This window comes from Microcaecilia unicolor, chromosome 6 (genome assembly GCF_901765095.1).
Source record: "Microcaecilia unicolor chromosome 6, aMicUni1.1, whole genome shotgun sequence".
In the NCBI taxonomy this organism is placed as follows: domain Eukaryota; kingdom Metazoa; phylum Chordata; class Amphibia; order Gymnophiona; family Siphonopidae; genus Microcaecilia; species Microcaecilia unicolor.
In genome coordinates, this window is record NC_044036.1 from 41596157 (window position 1) to 41620481 (window position 24325).

The window sequence follows — 24325 nt, forward strand, 5'->3', positions numbered from 1 at the left end:
TAACAAATTCCATGGAAAGATGAAAACTGAAGTGGTTCTGAACAGCAACGGTAGTCGGGAAGTGACACACATTGCACGGTGAGGTAGCTCAGGAGCTTAAGGAGAGATTAAAACTGGAGTAACATTCCTATGCAGGGCTTCATTGGTGACATCGCCCATGCTGTGAGGATGTGTAATCTTACTTAACCTCAGAGAAACCATGGTACTGCTCACTGCATAGGAACCTTTCTCAATTTGCACAGTGTTACAAAATCTAATGTTTCTACAATTGTTTTATCACAACAAGCCAGCATCTCTGATGCTGAGCCGAAAAAAACAATCCCCAAGATTTGAAGTCCACTATATTCCATAACTGCTCATTGTCAGTCTTCCTCCTTGTAAAGTACACTCCATAATAACCTCTGACAATGAATTCCACAAATTAAGTATGTATTGTATAAAGAAATACTTTGTGTGAAACCTGACACTCAATGACTTCGTTGATCAGTCCATAATTTTTGTAGTATGAGACACAGGAGTCAATTTACTAAAGTTTGTTAGGTGTTCAACACTGGTTTAAGTGCACATTTTAAAAATCCTAAATGTGTAGTATAAGTACCATTATTGCACATTAAATCCTGCTTTAAAAACCTAACATGAGATTTTATTTAAATGCAGGAAATTTATTTTTAGTGGGGGGAAAAAGTAGAGGACAGAGGGAAGCTGGCACAAATTGTGTTATATTAACATGTGCTAATTGTAAAGCAGGCTGTTACCATAGAAATTTTAAATACAGAGGTGTAGTTAACTGCTATCCACAGTAACTGATACTGTCTTAATAGGTGTTAATGTTGCAGCAGCTTCTCCCCACTTCCCCATTTTAACTACACTGCCTTTCAATGCAAAACATTACCATGGGGTTTTTTTTTTTAATTTTTATTACTAATGCACATTGAATCTTGCCTTTAATTTGCATTAATAGCGCAACATTTTTGTAAACAGGCCCCATATTAAATACGAGTTCCCTATTTATGCTTACTAATCACAATTTTGTATACTGCTACGATAACATAGTAGATGACGGCAGAAAAAGACCTGCATGGTCCATCTAGTCTGCCCAAGATAAACTCATATGTGTATACCTTACCTTGAATTTGTACCTGTCTTTTTCAGGGCACAGACCGTATAAGTCTGCCCAGCAGTATTTCCCGCCTCCCAACCACCAGTCCCGCCTCCCATCACCGGCTCTGGCACAGACCGTATAAGTCTGCCCTCCCCTATCCTAGCCTCCCAACCACCAACCCCTCTTCCCCCCACCTGCTCCGCCACCCAATTTCAGCTAAGCTTCTGAGGATCCATTCCTTCTGCACAGGATTCCTTTATGCATATCCCACACATGTTTGAATTCCGTTACCATTTTCATTTCCACCACCTCCCGCGGGAGGGCATTCCAAGCATCCACTACTCTCTCCGTGAAAAAATACTTCCTGACATTTTTCTTGAGTCTGCCCCCCTTCAATCTCATTTCATGTCCTCTCGTTCTACCACCTTCCCATCTCCGGAAAAGGTTCGTTTGCGGATTAATACCTTTCAAATATTTGAACGTCTGTATCATATCACCCCTGTTTCTCCTTTCCTCCAGGGTATACATGTTCAGGTCAGCAAGCCTCTCTTCATATGTCTTGGAACGCAAATCCCATACCATCCTCGTAGCTTTTCTTTGCACCGCTTCCATTTTTTTATCGTCCTTCGCAAGGTATGGCCTCCAAAACTGAACACAATACTCCAGGTGGGGCCTCACCAACGTCTTATACAGGGGCATTAAAACCTCCTTTCTTCTGCTGGTCACTCCTCTCGCTATACAGCCTAGCAATCTTCTAGCTACGGCCACCGCCTTGTCGCACTGTTTCGTCGCCTTCAGGTCCTCAGATACTATCACCCCAAGATCCCTCTCCCAGTCCGTGCCTATCAGACTCTCCCCGCCTAACACATATGTCTCCCTTGGATTTCTACTCCCTAAGTGCATCACTTTGCATTTCTTCGCATTGAATTTTAATTGCCAAACGTTAGACCATTCTTCTAGCTTCTTCAGATCTTTTTTCATGTTTTCCACTCCCTCCGGGGTGTCCACTCTGTTGCAAATCTTGGTGTCATCCGCAAAAAGGCAGACTTTACCTTGTAACCCTTCGGCAATGTCACTCACAAATATATTGAACAGAATTTGCCCCAGCACCGATCCCTGAGGCATTCCACTACTCACCTTTCCCTCCGCGCGAACTCCATTCACCACCACCCTCTGGCGTCTGCCTGTCAACCAGTTCCTAATCCAGTTTACCACTTCGAGTCCTATCTTCAGCCCGTCTAGTTTATTTAAGAGCCTCCTGTGGGGAACCGTGTCAAAAGCCTTGCTGAAATCTAAGTAGATTACGTCCATAGCACGTCCTTGATTTAATTCTCCTGTCACCCAGTCAAAGAATTCAATGAGATTCGTTTGGCACGATTTCCCTTTGGTGAAACCATGTTGTCTCGGATCTTGCAACTTATTGGCTTCCAGGAAATTCACTATCCTTTCCTTCAGCATCGCTTCCATTACTTTTCCAATAACCGAAGTGAGGCTTACCGCTGTAGTTTCCAGCTTCTTCCCTATCACCACTTTTGTGAAGAGGGACCACCTCCGCCATTCTCCAATCCCTCGGAACCTCTCCCGTCTCCAAGGATTTATTAAACAAATCTTACGATATCTTTACTTGATAGTCTTTCATTTAAGAAAACAAAGTTCATCAGCTAGGAAGCTGGTCCTCAAGGATATAAACAAAGACAACATAACCAAGATATTTTAGTTCTTTTTGCTGCATTAAGATTTCTTTTCAACTCAGTGTTTGGTTCATGGTGGTTTGTTTCTGATGGAATTGTATCTTTCCAGAGTAGACAACAACAACAACAAAAACTTATGAAGACACTTTCAGGCTCATTTTCGAAAGAGAAGGATGCCCATCTTTCAACACAAATCGGAAGATGGGTGTCCTTCTCCCAGGGTCGTCCAAATCGGTTTAATCAAGCCAATTTTGGACATCCCCAACTGCTTTCCATCGCAGGGACGGCCAAAGTTCAAGGGGGCTTAGCGTGCCTAACACATGGATGTCCGAGACTCATAATGGAAAAAAAGGGCGTCCCTGTAGAGCACTTGGACGACTTTACCTGGTCGTGTTTTTCTTATGACCAAGGCACAAAAAGATGACCAGATGACCACCGGAGAGAATCGGAGATGACCTCCCCTTACTCCCCCAGTGGTCACTGACCCCCTCCCACCCTCAAAAAATATCTTTCAAAATATTGACTGCCAGCCTCAGATCTCATACTGAGGTCCATCACAGAAGTATGCAGGTCCCTGGAGCAGTTTTAGTGGGTGCAGTGCACTTCAGGCAGCGGACCCACGCCCATCCCCCCTGTTACGTTTGTGGAGGAAACAGCGAGCCCTCCAAAACCCACCAGAAACCCACATCTAGGTGCCCCCCCTTCACCTGTAAGGGCTATGGTAGTGGTGTACAGTTGTGGATAGTGGGTTTTGGGGGGGGGGGTTGGGGGACTCAGCACACCACTTAAGGGAGCTATGTTCCTGGGAGCAATTTATGAAGTCCTATGCAGTGCCCCCTATGGTGCCCGGTTGGTGTCCTGGCATGTCAGGGGGACCAGTGCACTACAAATGGTGGCTCCTCCCACAACCAAAGGGCTTGCATTTTGTCGTTTCTGAGATGGGTGTCCTTGGTTTCCATTATGGCCGAAAATCAGAAACGACCAACTCTAGGAACGACCATTTCTAAGGCCGACCAAAATTTCAAGATTTGGGTGTCCCTGATCGTATTTTCGAAACGAAAGATGGACGTCCATCTTGTTTCGATAATGCGGGTTTCCCCGCCCCTCCATTGAGACGTTTTGCGAGGACGTCCTCAACAAAACTTGGACGTCCCTTTCAATTATGCCCCTCTTTGTCATAGTGGATTAAAGAATTAAAGCTAGAGGCTAGAGCAGCTTCTTTAGTCCAGACTGATTGACTGATCCTGGATTTTCAGCTGCATCGAATGTCCTTATATTACTATATTGGCTCTAAGTAGGATCTCAAGAAACAGAATCTGAAACATTAGTACAATATAGAATATGTGCTAAGCACTTTATCCAAATGGAGAAAGGTCGTTAATACATTAATTGTTTATTTTATTTATTTATTGCATTTGTATCCCACATTTTCCCACCTATTTGCAGGCTCAATGTGGCTTACATAGTACCATATTGGCAATCGCCAGTTCCGTCTAACAGTGACAAAGTGATGGTATATAAGGTTCGTGTGTACAAGACACAATAGTGGAACGTAGAGAGGGGGAGCTATGTTTTGTCCATACGCTCTTTGGTTTCGCTTGTGTTGCAGGGTTTAGGTATTTAGGTTGGGTCGGTAGGGTATGCCATTTCGAACATATTAGTTTTTAGTAATTTCCGGAAGTTTAGGTGGTCATATGTTGTTTTCACGGCTTTGGATAATGCGTTCCATAGTTGTGTGCTTATGTAGGAGAAGCTGGATGCATAAGTTGATTTGTATTTGAGTCCTTTGCAGTTTGGGTAATGGAGATTCCGGTATGAGACACTAGGCTTGAGATCAGGAGGTTTGATGACTTGGGTTAAGGAAAGATGGCAGTGAACATACTAGTCCAGGAGTGGTGTTAATGACAGCATGAGAGGTGCCTCTAAATCTTGTTTGTAGGATGGAAGAGTGATTTTCATCAGAGGTATTTACTAAACAGAGCAGAGGGAAATATCAGCTGTAAGACAAGTAATGTTCTTAAAACAAAGTAGACTGAAGAATGTTTTTGCTAGTCAAATGTTTTTAGGATTTTCATTGCATGAGTATTGTATGAATTTGTATATATTCGTTACATGGAATGCCTTTGGGAATCTTGAACTTTGGAAAATAGTAATACATTCCTTCTTACAATTTCAGAAAGCAGGCATTTTGTAGTATTTGACAAAGGGGTAAAACTACCCAAGTTTGTTATACTTTTTGCTTTCTTAGTCATAGCCATTTCTTTTTATATTATTATTATTATTTGTTGCATTTGTATCCCACATTTTCCCACCTATTTGCAGACGCAATGTGGCTTACAATATTACATCATGGCAGGCGCCATTCAAGAGTAGATAAACAATTGGTTACTTACAAAAACAAGTGTAACATAATGGATATAATCAATTCAGTAAATCAGATTATCAAGTAGGTAGTGATGCATTGGAATTCCTATTGTTAATTGTTATGGTAAGTATTATGAGCCAGGTGTAGCATGCAGAAAATGAAAGAGTACAAGCAAAGATTAGTTTTGAACAATCTCTGTCTTCTGTTGAACAGTCTCTGTCTTCTGTTACAGTGATTGTTTCGGAGTGTTAGACTGTGAATGGTGTATGGTGGACAGCGATGGAAAATCTCAACTGGATAAAGCCTACTGTGCAATCCAGAAAGAATGCTTCGGAGGCATTGTGGGAGCCAAAAGCCCTTACATTGATGACATTAATTCAATAGGTAATTGTAGTGTTCAAAAAAATGTGCACTAGAGTGATCTAATGCAGGGTATGAGACCATAAAGTAATAAGCCTCACCTAGCATTTGTCAACCATTAATTATCATTAATTGATTTTAACAGATGGCCACACCCATTCCAGTCACATCAATCAATCAGAATTGAGGATCTGCCTGGCCCCACCCAGTCCCCACCCCAGACTCCATCCTTTTTCATAACTCTGCCCCAAACCTCACCCATGTTGGTGACATCACAGGAAGTGCTGTTACAGCCACACACCCTTTTCCAAGAATCCTGCAACTGCTGTACACATCAAGGAGATTAGACTGATAACAGGAGATGGTACAAGGCTATGTAGCCCATTATATGGGTTGAAAGCAGTAGACAGAGTAACTGGTTCACCCAAATCAATAGCAAATGCTATTGAAAACAATAGTAAAAATTATTGGAAATAACAGACTGCCTATTCATGGTCCGTCTGTAAACAGTCAAAAGCTGTTCCAGTTGGAGAGGCAGTGCCTTAAAAGGTGGAGGGCAAAATAGTTTTTGTTACTTTTCAGCTTTTTAACTTATTCGAAAGCTTTCCCATATGTAGATATCATGAAATATCAACTGAATATCACTATAACAGCTTCAAAAATTATTGTAGCTGGTGGAAACAGCACTAATAAAGGCTGTATTTTGTGCTCGTTTTTTTACACTGTTGTATACAATACAGTAATACATGGCCAAATTTCAGTGAGCATATCCTGTAATTGCAAGTCTTGGCATTAAATGTTGGGGGCATGCCCAGCATTTTCCCATACAGTTAAAGCAGACACAATACACTTACCATGCACTAACTGCATTGCAGATAACATAGATGCACTATGCACTATACTGCTTTGCAATGGCAAAAGGAAGTAAGTGCCTATTTTTACTGAAGCACTTATTATTTGCATTCGCTTTACCGCCTTCACTAACTCAGCAGATCTAAGCGGTTTACATACTAAAATCAAAAAGGTCAGAAAAGAACTACAACATTTGTATAGAAAAGCAAGGAGCTTTCATACAAGCCAATATACATCACACCTCAGATTAGGGAACGGGGAGATATATTTGATACATAAAATATTGAAGAGGAGGGAAGTAAAAGGGGGACAATGGGGGTGGAGGACAGGGAGAGGTAAGAACAAAGGTAATGGGAAATGGAAATCCAGTGATGAAAAGACCACAGCTCACTAAGTAGGATTGAAAGATAAATGAAATAGCCAGGTCATTAGGGCAGACTTAAATTTGTCAAAAGATGATTCAGTCCGGATTTCTTTTGGGAGTGTGTTCCACGAAAAGGGAGCAGCAAAAAAGAAAGCACAGTGACATGTTGCCAATCGGGCCTGTTTTGGACCAGGGAATACTAAACGGTGATCGTTAACAGAATGGAGAGAGCGAGCAGGAGAGTAGGGAATTGTAAAAGTGGAAAGATAACATGGAAGACCTAACCAAAAGGCCTTGAAAGTAAGTGTAAGGAGTTTGAACATAATTGCTTCCTTTTGCCATTGGAGGGCAGTATAAAGTTAGTGTTCTCTGCTTCATTAACAGTTAACGCTTGGTATCACACATGTTAAGTGCAAGTTGCAATCTCTACCCGTTCCACTTTTGAAAGTTAATGTGGGAAATAGCATTTACTAAGGGCTCTTTTTACTAAGCACTGAGACATCCCATGGTAAGTTCCAAGTGTGTGTGCACACAAACCATGCACTAAAAACATATTTACATGTCTGTGTTCAGAGAGGGGGCGTTTCTGTGCTAATTAAGCACATCTACATTGCCACATGCTAACTGATTAGCACATGAGCCCTTACCACCTACACAATAGGTGGCAGTAAGGGCTCATGCACTAATTTTTGGTAATGGCCATGCACTGCTGGTAGCATGTGGCAGAGGCGTAGCCAAGGGTGGGCCCAGGCCCACCCACTTTGGGCACAGGCCCACCCAAACCTCACCAGCTGAAAACTCCCAACAACTGTCTCTCCTGCATACGTTGTAAATAGCAGATCTTCGCCTTCAGCGAATAGCAACTGATACATACTGTTTGCACTAGCCCCACAGCCTTCCCTCTGATGTTTCCCTCTGCAGAAACAGGAAGTTGCATCAGAGAGAAGGCTGTGGGGCCAATATGAGCAGTGTATTAGTTGCTGCTCGCTGACAGTGAAAATCTGCTATTTAAAAGGTATGCGGGGGGAGGGGGATTTTTGAGAAAACATATGGCATGCAGGCAAGAGAGGAACTGACCAAATCACCTGTGGGACAGAGCGGAGTTCTTCTGCCCACCCATCTTGAGCCCAGGCCCACCCAAAATTGGGTGTCTGGCTAAGCCCCTGGCATGTGGCCATTAATTTGGAAAATGGAAAATAGCCATTTTCCAGCAGAGGTAAAAATGGTCTGAGCATGCAGAAAATACCCATGTAAGGGCGCTCTAAGGCCACTTTTTACCACAGTTTTGTAAAAGGACCCGTGTTAAGCTACTGTATTAAGTTAGCACAAACATGTGCTAATGCCTGCATTAACTGCTTAATGCACTTTAGTAAAAGGGGACGGATGTCTCTTTACTTCCTTAGTGCGGAGCTCACAAGTTTATTGTAAGGTGTGTCTAATACTTGAAAATGAATTTTTGAAAGCTCACAGTCAATAATAGTTGCTGTAGGTAGTTTAAATCAGTTCCAGAGATTGATGTAGGCCATTATAGACCTACGAGATCTATATAAATTAATGTACATGGATTGGATAGATTGTATCTTGCAGTAAGACATATATGCATTGCAGTGAATGAGAAGCTGTTAGCACATGTGCTCGGTTTTCCTCATTTTAGATACATTTTGCAGATGATGGACTAATGAATTTACATATTGTTCTTGAATTTTTTTCACATTAATTTGCATTGCAGTAAGAATACAAAACAAATGTTGCATTTCTATACAGCAGAAGTTATGTAGGTGGTAGTAGAAATTAGCAAAAGAGCACATCAACCTTACCAGTTTTTGCAGTTTTGCTGAAGATAAAGACAGCAGTATAATTGTCCTTAAACAGCTTCAAGTTTCTCTTATAGCTCCATTTTTTTCTTTAATATTTCTTCTGCTGTTTTATTAAGGTGATGAGGTGATCACGCTGAATATGATCAAAAGTGCACCAGTTGGACCTGTCGCTGGAGGAATAATGGGATGCATTATGGTGCTTGTCCTAGCAGTATATGCATATCGTCACCAGATCCACCGGCGGAATCACCAGCACATGTCCCCTCTTGCAGCTCAGGGTCAGTGAGGTTCTCATACTGGGAATAAAAAAAAATAGAACAGTAAATAATGTTCTATCTTGGGTCACAAACTGGTCATGTGATTGCCAAGATGGTTATGGAATGGGGCTGCATATGTCTGGAACTTTTTCTGGTGCAAAATGTTTTCTAAGTGCCATGCAGGGTGTTGGTTAATCTCCTAAGACTTCACTTTTCACAGTTACCATATCACTATAGTTTGCAAAAAATTTTAAAGAGGGTAGCCATGTTAGTATGGTGTAACAAAAATGACAGAGGTAGGTGACACCTTATAGACTAATTTATTGAGGCATAATAACATAAGAAGAGCCACGGTAGGTCAGACCAGTGGTTCATCCAGCCCAGTATCACCTGAAGTTCTTATATTTAAGTGCAGAAAACAGGCGCCAATGTGTGCTTTTCCAGCCTTCCCACACATGCACACTTTTCCAATAACCACTCAGCATTCTTGATGGTTTAAGAGACAGAGGCTGAAATTGACCACTGTTGAATGCTGCAGATCAGTCCGAACCTGTCATGAACTAAGCCTTTCCAAATCTAAGTTCTAAGTGAGCTACAAATTCAGGTACAGTTGGTTGGCCTAGTCGCAGAGAGTTTGCAATCTGTATTTGTACCTGAGACAAATGGAGACTGAAGTGACTTGCATAAGGTTCCAGAAAGCGTTAGTGAGAGATGCAGGATTTTAACCATAGCAGGGCTATCCTAACAGCTGCCCATCCATTGTCTCCCTTTTGGTGCAGTGGGTGAGGCAGGGGCACTAGGGGGCATATTGCACAGTGTGATTCCAGCTTATGATACTCGTGAACCCTGGCTTCCGTGGTTCTCAGCCCATTGCTATCACTAGGCTACTTCTCCAGTTACTTCACAGACATTTACCACTTGTTTTGTCATTTTGGGTTTGAAGAAAGAGGTCCTGACTGGTCTGCCATCTGCTTTATAATACATAGCACTTTTATGATAAATGAGTGATTTAAAGAAATATGTTGCACTTTAAACTGCTCTCTTCTCTGTTGCCTGCAGAAATGTCAGTGCGCATGTCTAATCTAGAAAATGACAGAGATGAAAGAGATGATGACAGCCACGAGGACAGAGGGATCAGTAAGTGTTGAGCTACATTATAAAATTCTAAGATTTCCAAACATTTACTAGTATTTAGAGGGCTTTTTTTTTCCAAGTTTCTGCTGAACATGTCAGACAGAGAATTGCAAGACAAGAATGAAACAAAAGAATATGTAGTGAAAATAGCACAACAATTAATCACCTGATTACAATAGTTATATAAACAATTATTAGCAGATATATTTGAAACACAAGGAAGGGTATACTAGGGAGACAGATGTCAAGTGGAATGGTACAAATTACTTCATGAAAGAGACAAAAATCTTATTAAAGAGCCAAGGTTTAAGAGCAGTTTTAAACTTGGGATAGGATGAAATCTGCTGAACCTTTGTTGGAAGACTATTCCAAAGAGAGGGTGCCACACAACAAAAAGCTGCGTTGCAGGATCTGTCAAGCCAAATTCAAGAAGTAGGAGGGATCACTAGCATGCTCATGTCTGCTGACCTAAGAGAATAGGCAGGATGGTAAGAAACCAGAAGAAATGCTAGAGTTGAGGGTTTGTCGGTATAATAAACATGGTGGGTAAAGAGCAAAATCTTGAATTGGATCCTAAAGCAAACTGGGAGCCAATGCTGCTCAAACAGCAAGGGGGAAACATGATCATACTTTTTTGCATTTGAAATAAGCTTCACAGTGATATTTTGGAGAAGTTGTAGACTGCATATTTGATAATCTGGAAGGCCTACCAAAAGAGAGTAACAATAATCTAAATGAGTCAGAACCACTGCTATCCAAGTGAGGCCTTAGAGAATGAATCTTTCTGAGAGAATTAAAGGATTTCTGGATGATCTTAGAGATGCACTCTTGTAGTTGCATGCTACGGATTTTGCACATGCAATTTGCAGAATCCTAACCAAGGGCATTTACAAACATAATTACTAATAGTGCCAATTTACACTAATTATAGCCAATAAATGCCTTCGATATGTGGTAGCCCACATAATATTAATGACCCTACTTGACACATGGGAATCAATGGGGCAGTTGCAACCTGGTTCAAGGGATTCTTGAGAACCAGGTCATACCTAGTAAAGATGGCCAACCAAGGCGACGGCCGTAGCCAGAAGAATGCTAGGCTGCATAGAGACGGGTATAAGCAGCAGAAGAAAGGAGGTGTTGATGCCCATCTACAAGTCGTTGGTGAGGCCCCACTTGAAGTATTGTGTTCAGTTTTGGAGGTCATATCTTGCTAAAGATGTAAAAAGACTGGAAGCAGTGCAAAGAAAAGCTACAAAAATGGTATGGGATTTGCGTTGCAAACCGTATGAGGAGAGACTTGCTTACCTGAACATGTATACCTTGGAGGAAAGGAGAAACAGGGGTGACATGATACAGACGTTCAAATATTTGAAAGGTTTTAATCCGCAAACGAACCTTTTCCAGAGACAGGAAGGTGGTAGTACTAGAGGACATGAATTGAGGATGAAGGGGAGCAGACGGAGGAGTAATGTCGGGAAGTATTTTTTCACTGAGAGGGTGGTGGATATGTGGAATGCCCTTTCGCGGGAGGTGGTGGAGATGAAAACGGTAATGGAATTCAAACATGCGTGGGATAAACACAAAGGAATCCTGTTTAGAAGGAATGGATCCATGGAATCTTAGCGGAGATTAGTTGGTGACACCGGTAATTGGGAAGCAAAACCAGTGCTGGGCAGACTTCTACAGTCTACAGCCTGATGATGACTGAATAGATATGGATGGGCTGGAGTTTAAATTTTAAGGGGCTTCGACATTAGCTTCAGAATTTAGTACAAGAACAGTGCTGGGCAGACTTCTACAGTCTTTGCCCTGAGAATAGCAAGGACAAATCAAACTCGGGTATGCATATAAAGTACCACATACCATGTTGTTGGGCAGACTGGATGGATCATATAGGTCTTTATCTGCCGTCATTTACTATGTTACTATGTTCAGTATGCCTTCTCTAATTTCCAAAGTCATTCAAAAGATACTATAGGATCCAGCTCATCTAATTCTCATAGCCCCTTATTGATCTCATCAGCCTTGGTTCCCATGGCTCCTAGCATTAGCACAGAATGAACCTCTTTGTGTAGGAGATGACCGTATTCACACAACAGATAGGGCAGTTCATACATCCAGACATGCACTCCTTGCATCTCACTGTGTGGATATTGAAAGAGCATTAATTGATTCTGATTCTCCGCCAGTAATGCAACAGATTATTGCCTTTAGAAAACCTTTCACAAGAAAGTCTTAACCAGTTTAAGTGATCATTCTTCTCTCAGTGGTGCAGAGAGTGAACTATTAATCCAGTAATGCCTTCACCAGCTTGTCTTTTGCTATACCTCTTGGATCTTTCAAACCAAAGTCTCAAAACAAATTCAGTACCATTCCATCTCAATGCAGTTGCTGCATGAGCACATTCAAGGACAACTGATCTTTTCTACTCCTTTAGTTTCCAGATTTATCAAAGGACTTTCCAAAATACATCCTATAATTTGTCTTCCAGTTCCATCTTGAGATCTAAATGCCATTCTCCCCCCACTCACGGAATTTGTTTGAACCTCTATCTCAGCAATATAAAAGCATTAACTCATCAACACTGCTTGACTTCTCAGTGGTGACCCATTTCACATGAGTTAATAACTTATGACACACCTGCCCTCCTCATCGTGTGAACAAACCAATGATTCTTGTTTTAATAACATCTCTAATTCAATTTAAAAATGTTTAGGTTTTTTTTACAAAAAAACACTTATCTGAAAATTGCAGACTGCATGGCCCATGTTTCGTCAGGGACGGTCCTACACATGAACATAACAATATTGTTGCTTAGCTCCTAAACTACACAGTACTAACATCATATAAATATAAACAAGATATTAAAGAAACAAAGATCCAGATTTACTCACACCAGTGTCTGCTCTCTCTTACTCACTCACAGTATGGTGTCAGCATGTAATCACTAAGCTTAAATGGAACAGTTGACAGGCCACACCAATTGGAAATTAAAACATCATATGAGAGAGGGCCAATCAAGTTCCAAAGTTAGACCCACAGGAGTTACTGTATTCAGCACAAAAATCCATCTTTGCTCCTTGTAATTAAATAGTTTGTTACTATCACCTCCCTCCCACCCCATCACAATTTTATCCAATCACCCAATAATCCTAACTTAAATCCTCCTTGGTAAGTTAACCAGTCTGTTTCAGAAAACACTTTGCCCCTTCTTCAATAGGTGAATACCATTTTTGCTCAGAAACCCTTGGAAAATCTTGATCCAGTTAAGGCTCTTCACCACATTAGGGTTTCAGAGATGTTGTTACTCAGGCATTTGGATTGTACAGTTACAGGCCTGCATGGATTCATTGTTGTGTCTCTATGATTAGCCCACTTGATTCCATGAGCCAGTCAGAACTCATGATGGCTTGAGTATTCAATGCACAATATTGTTTTAGGTGAGGAAAGGTACTACAGGAGTTGATGTTTAATTTTGAAGTCACAAGTTGTGGTAATGCTGGGGGTTTGGTCTAGTGAGCAGAACCCAGCTCAGAGAATCAATAGGAGTTAGGAATACTACAAAGGCAGCATCTCCAAGGGAAGGGAGTCCCAATGACTGTACAGCAGTGACCCCCGCCCCCAGGACTGGGATTCGTGGTGTGCATATACTGGATTCTGAAAGGAGCCAGCACCTGTTGCTGTAAAAGCGGAGTTACTAAGAGGAGGAAAACACAAAACAAGAGAGGGGTCTGGGGGTTAACATATCAACGATGTAAGGATAGCCAAACAATGTGACAAAATGACAATAAACGCCAGAAGAAGGCATTAGAAGATAATTAACTAGTAAAAAAGGAGATGATAAAGCCTCTTGTGAGATTTCCTTTAAAAGGCGGTTAGCTTAGCAGAGTTTAAAAAAGGTTTGGATGGCTTCCTAAAGGAAAAGTCCATAGACCATTATTAGTGGGGAAAATCCACTATTTCTGGGATAAGCAGTATAAAATGTTTTGTACATTTTGGGGATCTTGCCGGGTATCTGTGACCTGGATTGGCCACTGTTGGAAACAGGATGCTGGGCTCGATGGACCTTTGGTCTTTCCCAGTATGGAAATACTTATGTACTTATGACACCGTCCACACACCATGCATTCATCTCCAGGATATGTTTCTCTGCCTTGGCCTTGGCCTTTACCCTTGACAGAAAGGATTGAAGAGAACACTGCCTACGCACCTATCTGCTTCATCCTCTCCCAGAGCCACTAGTGTCATTTTTGATATGCTGGTGGTAGGAGGGGGGGATTACCTAACCATATCATTTGTGCCAGAATGGATGAGCAATATCAGACAGTAGTCAGTAGTCTTGTTGAGTTTTAGTAAACTGTAATGTCTTGAATCTTGACAACTTACTGACGCATTTATGTGCAAGTGATGCATGTTTGATTTTGTTATTGCTGTACTTTTGTTGTAATGCTATATATGAATTATTGTTTATAAATTACAGATGTTAGAATTGGATTTATATTTGTATTAATATGTTTTTTTATTATTGTATTGTTATGAACCACTTATGATCAAATTTCTGTTTGAGGGCAACAGTATACAAACATATAACTGGAGTAAATGTTTGTTACCTATGCGCCTTAGTAACGAATTTTTGGATTCTAAGGTAAGTGCAGTTAGTGGAAGAACACAGTGGGAGGATAACACTCAGGCAGTTGGAAGAATTCCCATGTAGAAACTGTTCCAAATTTATGCCAGCATTTTTCATGTTTAAGATGGTTCTGGAGCATTTTGTTTAATCTTAGAGCAACTGTTTCATAGATTTGCCCCATAATAATTCAATGAATAAACAGCAGCAGCAGCTTAGATGTATTTCTAACTTGTATTTACTTCTGAGATCTGAGGAGAAACCCTGCTTCCAGGTTTAAAATAGAGAACTGTTACTTGTCTCCAACAGTCAGCAACACACGCTTCATAGCAGCTGTCATTGAACGACATGCTCATAGCCCAGAGCGTCGGCGCCGTTATTGGGGCAGATCCGGAACAGAGAGTGATCATGGTAAGACCTTGGGTAGCTTCTGTGCTTGCTTGCTTGCTTGCATGATGTTCTACTTCACCATTGCAGAGTCTGCAAAATGATTTGAACTGCTTTGCTCCAAAGATGAATCAGAGGCACTGGTTTGCCTAGATGACCTCCTAAGGTCTATTCTCTGATTCTCTGGAGCAGTTTTGACACTGCTTGGCACAGTCATTCCTAAATTCAGTTCACAGCACCCCAACATAAGTCTGATTTAAAGAATACCCACAGTATTCGTGAAGCATATTTGCATCCGTATTGTCTAAGCATCTAGTTACTTTTAACATGTTGATTGCCCTGAAGTCCAGACCTCTCATGGGGAAGGTTGCAAGGATAAGATTTAATTTAAGATGTTTTGCAGAAAATAATCTAGGTCTTTTTACTTAAAGAAGTATTTTAAAGTTTTAGTACCTTGCAGTGAATGTCTTTATTCCTTGCTATCAAGATAAAATGAAGCAGCATTTCCGTATTCTCAGAACATAACAGCAACACAGGCATGAATGTATTTATACTTAACTTAGGGGACAATTTTCCAACTGTCTGCACTGGTAAAAAATCTATGGGAACTTTCTGCTTGCAGACTTTATACCAAAGTGGTATACCAATGTTTGTCATGACTAGATTATAAGCTCCAGGGAGTAGGGACACTCTGTTATATATAGTATCTATGTAGAGCGCTATGTACATTTGGCATGCTCTATATGAATCATGATAATAACAAGGGAATGGGATTTGATATACCGCCCTTCTGTGAATACAGTCAAAGCAGTTTACATATTATATACATGTACTTAAATTGTACCTGGGGCAGTAGAGGTTTCAATGACTTGGCCAGGGTCACAAGGAGCTGCAATGGGAATTTAACCATTCCTGGAAGTTCTGGATTTAACTTTTTTTCTTAAAGCCTAAATTTGGCTTCCAGAACCCCCTTTCCACACTTTCCTATTGGTATTCAGGTAAGGGTACAGGTGATAGGATTTGATAAACAGCCTTGTATCATGAAAGGCAGATCCTCCTTGCACTATCTACAATCCTATATAGTTTTGAACATTTTTATTAAATTTTCCAAATTAAAAACTCTTACAAATAAGAAAATGAAAGAATATATACTGTACAATCAAAGCAGCATAACTAAACCCACCCAGCCCACTCCCAGCTCCCCCCTCCCCAAATTCCTCTTCCCTTACCAATACCTCTCATAGGGCCTTGGATAATCTAATTCTAACTCTGCATATATTTTGCTAAATTCCTTTTGGTTCAGAACAGATTACAAAAGCGATTAACCATACAAAACTGTAGATGTACAATAAATTCCAGTGCATTCCCAGTCATTATATATAAATTAGTACAAATCAAACATATTGAACCCTCTAAAACTTTTTTAAAAGGGTGTATTTTTAAATGTTGTCTAAATAATAAATAGTCTGTAAGATTTCTCAAATTCTTTGGGAAATTGTTCCATATCTTTGCAGCTTGATAGGGTAAAGATGAAACCAAAGAGTGTTTAGATCTCAGATTCCTAGAATCTTAAAAATACAATAGTATTCTGTTTTGGGATCCTACGGACTTTAAAGTAGACAGTAATACAGTCAAATGTAGCATGTAAGGAGAAGCAGATCCATTCATTATTTTAAAACACCAGACAACTGACTTCCAGTTTGGGGATGACAGAGTAAAGGTAGAGGTCAGAGAGGCTCCCGCTCCAGCCTACTAAACTGTATATTTATCGGTGGAATCCCCGCATTATCAAACTACAGGAATGTGTCTTACATTTATCTCATCTGGCACATACCTTGTTGAAAGATCCTGACGTTTAGATGGCTTCCAGACCTTTGAGAAATGACCGCCAGAAGACCCACATTGTGGAGACTAATATGGTGGACGTACCAGTTGCACCTTCACCACCTGCTGGCTCCATGTGGTCGGCGGAGATCATAGTAGAGGTTTTTGCAGCAATTAAATCCTCTAGGGAGACCCAATTTCAAAAAATCAGATAAATTGAACCAGATGGAGGTTCAATTTACCACCCTAAACAAAGATGTCCAAGATTTGCAGCAGTGGGTAACATTCATTCCGGTTATGCAAACTAGAAGATAAGATAGAGGGTTTGGAGAATCATTCCAGAAGGAACAATCTTTGCTTAGTGGGGGCCTCGGAGTCCAAAGATCTCTGTTCCTTCTTGGAGCAATGGCTAACAGACTCACTGCAGCTCTCAGAAACAGCAGGCCCTCTCCGGATAGAGAGAGCACACCGCTTAGGTGACCGCAAAGAACATTAAATGAAGATAAGGGTAGTAATTTTAAAACTCTTAAATTATACCCATAAATAATAGATACTTCGGTCGCTAAGGAATGGTACTAAGCTACAGCATGAGGGAACTGATATCCTATGTTTTCAAGACTATTCAGTGGCAGTTTCAACGGCCAGATGAGCCTTTTCCCCGATTTGCTCACAATTGATTCAGCACCAGATAAACTTCATGCTGGCATTTCCCTCTAAGCTGCGGATAACTCATAATGGCACCACCTCGATGTTTGAGTCTGCAGCTAAAGCCGCACAGCATGTTGAAAATATAGTATCATCACCTTCTCATTGAATGATCCTGTGAGCACTCTTTACTGACTTAGGCAGTAGCCCCAGGATGCATGGACCGCCATGTCCATTAAGCTTAATGGATTACCATACTTTTGCAGAGACTCTGGAAAAGGATTCTAGGCAGCAGCCTAGCGTGGACTGCTTTGCTCATTTTCTACATCCTGTCAGAATGCCATCTCTCTAGGAGATATTGTTATACTGGAACACGGATTTGGGAAAATCTCATAGAGAACCTGTTATGATCTGGGCTTACTGAGGCTGATTACCAGAGACATATTTGCCTCACCTCTTTATGGACTCCTTTAACTTTACTTTTCCATTGATCCTAGAGGCCTCAGTTAGCTCCCTTTGTAGACAAATTACTTTATGAGATGAAGGGGTGATGGGGAACTCACTATTCTAGAAGGGATTAACTTGCTGGACAGGAGTGGGGGGCCTCTTCAGATAGGTACCAGGGGCATATCTGCGTGGGGCCACAGGGGCCTGGGCCCCCGCAGATTTCACCCTGGCCCCCCTCCCCGCCGTCAACCCTCCCCCGCTGCTTACTTTTGCTGGCGGGGGGCCCCAACCCCCGCCAGCCGAGGTCCAACCCGAAGTCTTCATATTTCGTCTTCCTCCGTGGCCATGCTGCAAGGAAGTAACGCTGCAGTGCTAATTCGCTGAATCCAGTTCGGAGTCTGATGTCACAGCACGTTGTACGTGCGTATAACGTGCTGCGACGTCAGACTCCAAAACTGGATTCAACGAAGCAGCACTGCAGCGTTACTTCCTTGCAGCATGGCCACGAAGGAAGACGAAATATGAAGACTGCGGGTCGGACCTCGGCTGGCGGGGGTTGGGGCCCCCCGCCAGCAAAAGTAAGCAGCGGGGGAGGGTTGACGGCGGAGAGGGGGGGGGAATGGAGGCAAAAATGTGCCCCCCCCTCTCTGGCCCCCCCTACCGCCGGATTCCAGATACGCCCCTGATAAGAACACCAACAAGGTGTATAAGGCATTTGGGGAGGGGAGGGAATGTTTGCAAGGGAACCAGAATCCTGTGGTTAAGGGGATTTTTTCTTTCTTATTCTTTTTCTTTCTCTCTGGTGTGGATGTATTCTGGATGGAGGGATGTTCTGGGACAGTTGCAAGTCTGGACAAGTTTGGGACGTGGTCTTGGGCTGGGAGGCCACTTACACTTGATACCATTTTACTTCAGTATGGATATCATCATCCTCACCATACAAAGTAAAGGATAAGCCCAATTATCCACATGGAATGTAGGAGGGGTCACTTCTATAAAACATCAAAAGATTTTATATTTTTTACAACAAAACAAAATTGACATATCCATGCTCCAAGAGACTCACCTTTCCATGGCAGAGCGTCAAAAATGGTGAGTGGATTCTCTGGTTGAATCACCTGCATCTGATAGGAAAGAAGGAGTACTGATTTTATTTCAGAAGTCATTAGATCTGCAAATTCATTCTGTTTTACAGGGCCCAGAAGATAGATTTGTACTGGCTCACATATCTGTGAACAAGAGATCTTCTGGTTCTGTGTAATATATACACTAATGTTTATGATAAATCATTTTTTGCTAATCTACTCAATGTTCTTCTACCTCATGCTCACATAAAAATTATTTTAGGGGGTGGCTTTAACATAGTATACAACCCTGCCATGGACCATTCTCATGCATCAGGAGACACATGTATTTGCCAGTCTAAAGGCCTACCCCTACTCCTCAACACTTTGGGTCTGGTGGACTCTTGGAGATTATTTCACACACATGACCAGGATTATACCCATCTCTCAGGGGTCCATTCAACAAGCATATATTGATTATATTTTGGTCTCCCAGTCTCTTTTCTCACAATTGCAGTCCTCCAAAATAGGACCCTATGGAGTTCAATCCCATGCACACTAGACCTCACCAGTGGCAGTTCCCTTTAGATCTTTACTGGGATGGTGGATTTCACTTATTCTTGGTGATTAAATGGAAAGAATTTTTAGAACATAATGGTGCCCACATGTCACAACCTATTCTTTTTTGGGACATAGCCAAGGCAGTGCTCCGGGGAGGAATAATTACTTATGCAGCTCACAAGCGGAAGATGAGAGACAGGGAAATCCTACGTTTAGAAAGACAGCTGATTAGGGATAGGACCCAATTCAATGCTATCTCTAATCAGGTGATTAGGATTTCCCTGTCTGTCAGCCTTATTAGCCTCACAAGCCGCTCTCAATACTTTGCTGCATCAGCGGATGGTCAAATATATAATGTATTACAAATATAAACAACATCTTCATGGGGGGGGGGGGGAGTGGGAAACCGTTGGCTAATCTGCTGAAAATGCTCCATGGCTCTTCAAGAATTTTGCAGTTGGAAGGAGGCAGAGGAGTGAAAACTTCCTCTGATGCGGTCATAGTAGCGCTCTTTAAACGTTTCTATGAACGACTGTATGCAGTGCTGGAGGGGCACGATTTAGATGGTAATATGTATCTTGATAATGTCGCAGATAGAAATGCTTAATGTCCCCTTCATGGATAGTGAGCTTGGATTGGCCCTTCAGGGAAGTGCGTTAAACAAGGCACATGGACCATTTGGCTTTCAAGCTGAATTTTATAAGATCCTCCTCGACCATATTGCCCCCACATTACTGTCATATTTTCACACATGATCACTCATAAAATACTTTCAGAGTCCATCCGAATGGCACAAATGATTGTTCTTTTAAAGCCGGATAACGACCCCTGTTCACCCAATTCGTATAGGCCAATCTTGTTGCTCAACTTTGAGGCTAAGCTTTTTGCAACACTTTTGGCTGATCTCTTGGCTAAAATACTGCCAAATCTGGTGGCAGATGTCCAGGTAGGTTTTGTCAAGGGGTGGACGTCTACAAAAAAAACATTTGACATTTTGGTATCCCTGGAGACAGTATGTTCCCATAAACTCCCCTCTATTTTGGTCAGTTTTGATGCCGAGAAAGTTTTCGACCATGTGTCTTGGCAGTTTCTAGAATCACAGAGATGTTCTTTGAAGCAGTAAAAGTCTTATACTTGGTCCCGGAGGCAATGATTTGGGTGAATAGCCGTTATTCTCAGTCCTTTCTGATTAGGCACAGAACACGACAATGATGCCCCCGTCCCCACTTCTATTTGTCTTAGTGTCATGATGGTGGCTATTTCCTTGGCTGTGCTCACCTCGCCCTCTGGTGGCCAGAACCGGTGGCTTCCATAGACTGTCTTGCTGTCTCCCTACACATTCCAGACTTTCATTCCAGTCCGGTCCAGATAATTCTAGCCCTCCAGACTTGGTTGGAAGTTTGGCAGCTAGCCTCACCCTTAGCTGCCTTGAGATTCCTGCAGCTTGAGCCTCAGCTGCTGATTGCCTTTATTAGGCACCTGGCCCTTTCAGCAGGACCTTTGCATTGCCAAGGGTCTCGAGGTAACCAGTGTTCAGTTGCACTCTTGCCTTGTTCTGTTCTGTGCTTATTTCTTGGTGCATGTGTGTACTTTAGCCGTGTCCTGTTCTGTGTTTAGATCTTGGTGCCTGTGTGTACTTTAGCCTTTGTGTTCTCTGTTTGTTTATCTGCTAGGTTCTGCTTTCAGTCTAGCTTTATTGCTTGTATGTATGTCTTTCTTAGTGGCTGCTTGGCAACTTTGTCATTGCCCTAGTTCTTGTCTGTGTAGCCTAGCTTTGTGTCCTGTCTAGTCTGTCTTGTTTAGTTCCCTGTTCACCTTGGGCTTCTGCCCTACCCTGGTTAGTCAAGCTTGTCTTAAAGTCCTTTACCCTGTATAGTATCCGTTCTTCCTCTGTTTGTGGCTGGTTGTCTTCAGCTTCAGTTCCCCTCCTGCTTGTGTCTGCCCTGCTTGCTTTCAGTTTCCTTCCAGCCAAGCCTGTTTGGAAATTCTGAATCTTGATTCCTATCCTGAACCCTGTTTTGGCCAAGCTTGTTTAAGAATCATTTCTAGTGTGAGTTTCTTGGTGTTCCAGCCTGTTTGCTCCAGTACCAGCTTTCCTCTAAGTCCTGCCGGCTGCCTGCACCCAGGGGCTCAACTCCTGGGGAAAGGCAGTCAAGTGTAGGTGAATCCTAGTTCCAGTCAAGTGTGTTCCAGTCCGTGTGTTCCGCCTTGCTTATCTGCGTCTGCAGCCCCTGCCTTGCTGGTGTGCTAGCCCAGTGCTGGTTGGGGGGTTTTGCCTGCTGCTGCCGCTCCTCAGCAGTTGTCCAAGGGCTCACAAACCCAGTGTTTCCGTGAGAAGCCTAACACTTAGTTCTCAATCCCTTGATTAGAGATGTGTTGGTGGATCCTGAGATCCAGGGGGTCCCCTTTAGATTAGTGGCATTTAAAATCTCAGCCTTTGCTGAACAATCCCCAACATTCCTTAGGCACCCTGATGACCGGTTTTCAGGGGTATGGAGATTTTTCAGGCTTTTTTTTGTTACATTTGTACCCCGCGCTTTCCCACTCATGGCAGGCTCAATGCAGCTTACATGGGTCCATGGCTCTGGCTTCGTCGTACAGGGTAAAGCAGGACTGGGTGGACACTTTTCCATTACGCTGGGTCTAGCACTTCTTCCGTTATTTAGGTATTCGTTTATCAATGACACCTTCTGAGTTGTATTAGCTTAACATCTCCCGTCTATTAGACTCGACTATATCCACACTGGCCAGTTGGCAGTCATTATCCTTGGGACTTCATGGCAGAATACATTTGTTCCGGTTGATGGAATTTCCCAGGTGGCTCTATACATTTCAAATTCTGCCTCTATTTCTCTTGAAAAAGACCACCGTATTTTGTATTGTTTTTTTTTTATTTTTTTTTTTTTATTATTATTTAAACAATATACAAGTTGTAATAACAACACACTTGTGGAAACACAGAGATCATATAAAGGAAAATAAACATCTGGACCCACAGGTCTCAAACAAAGAATATTATAGCAATCTTATCTCTTTCTCAGACCTCAATCTTCAGAGGGGGAAAAGGTGGTGAAAATCATATAGGAAAGATTAATAAAAGGAAACATTGTCTATTTGTCAGTGGCATTACTTCTGATATTTTCTCGCTATTTCTTATAATTATTCTCAATTCAAGCTTTTCCTATCTACGAAACCCTGTAATTGTTCAGGATCATAAAAAATATACTTGTTATTCAAATATTTGACAATACATTTACAGGGGTAGGCGAGTAGAAATGAAGCTCCCATTTCTCTCACTCTATCCCTCTGTAACAAAAATTTTCTACGTCTTTCCTGAGTTACTCTAGTAACATCAGGATAGATCCATATTCTTTGACCATGAAATGGTTTCTGGAAATTTTTAAAGTATAATCTCATCAGTGAACTTAAGTCTTGCTCAAATATTAAGGAAATAATTAAAGTACCGCGAGTTGTCACTTCAGTTATGGATTCTTCCAATATAGCCGTTAAATTCTGAAGATCTATTTCATTACCCTCTTGTCCAGGTTCATTCTTCTTTGCTGGCATTTTTAAATAATAGATTTTATTACAAGGAGGGATAGCTTGAAATGGTAAGTTCAGATTCTCAGTTAGGTATTTTTTAAATAAATCATTTGGAGATATCCCAGGTATTATGGGGAAGTTTATTGCTCTAAGAGTCAGTCTTCGATTGAAGTTTTCTAACTGTTCCATTTTTCTATGAAGCAACAGTTTATCTTTTACCATAATTCTAGGATATTTTTGCCATTGTCTCTGAACGTACCTTATCCAAGGATTCCGTTAACTGAGTCATTTTTGTCCCAATTGAAGTGGTTTCTCGAACGGACTTAGAAACAACTTGTTTTAGATCCTGAAGCGCTTTCCAAATTAAAGTCAGCGTTATTTCTGCAGGATTTGCTTCTTCCAAGCTTTCTTCCGTTGCAAACTCAAGAAAGGCACTGCCGGACTGAATGTTACCTTCAACGACTTCCGTTGCTTCAAACAGACCTTGCTCTTTCCTTTGTGTTGCCGGGCATGGAGGTGGAATAATTCCCGGGGGCGAGAGAGAGATGTCCAAACCCTGGGGCGTCGGCGCTCCTACGACGGCGTCCATTGTAGGTCTCGCCTCTCCAGCTTCGCGAGGTTGATTCACCACAAAGCGCTCCAACGTTTGCTGCCGCGGAGACGAAGTCCTGGCCGCCGGCAGTTGGCCCCTGGTTATTGCCTTTCTTTTAGTGTGAGGCATTGTAAGTAACTAGAATTGTTTTAGGAAATATTATTTCAAGGCAGCAGGAGTGTCTCTTATGTGCGTTAGATCGCCATCTTGCCACCGGAAGTTCCCCCTCTGTATTTTGTATTGTTACCTCTCCTGTATCCTTTGGAGTGGTAAGAAACCTAAACTTGCAATGAGGCTGTTGTTTGGAAAATGGGGAGATTGGGATTACCAGATCTTGCTAAATATAACCTGGCCTGTTTGGTGTGACACTTAGGGGATTGGTTCTTAGAAAGAGATTATACCCAAATAGAAGTAGAAGCTGAAATTTTCACCCCTTGGAGCTTGGGATATCTCTTGCAGGTACAGGGAAGACAGCTTCCTGGGTTGGCATGGGGTCATGTTTTATTAGTCTCTTTACGGAATCTCTGGAGGACCCCCACCACTTCCTGGGTGATCTGTACACATACTTCAGCCCTACTACTTATCCAGGGAAATGTGGACTTTAATCTAGGTATTCATAATGCTGCCCTTAGGAGATGGGGAGATTTGGGCATCAGATATCTCTATCATGTGCTTTCACCCAGTGGATTG

General features: G+C 42.0%; 1 protein-coding gene across 2 annotated transcripts in view; it reads left to right on the forward strand.

Moving 5' to 3' along the window:
- CACHD1 (cache domain containing 1) overlaps positions 1-24325 on the forward strand; it is a 534201-nt gene that overhangs the window by 504694 nt on the left and 5182 nt on the right. For both annotated transcript variants that reach the window (XM_030205962.1, XM_030205963.1), the window contains exons 23-26: positions 5391-5542; positions 8668-8829; positions 9868-9945; positions 14882-14983. In XM_030205962.1, coding sequence (XP_030061822.1) covers positions 5391-5542; positions 8668-8829; positions 9868-9945; positions 14882-14983 — 494 coding nt within the window. The remainder of the gene's footprint in view (positions 1-5390; positions 5543-8667; positions 8830-9867; positions 9946-14881; positions 14984-24325) is intronic.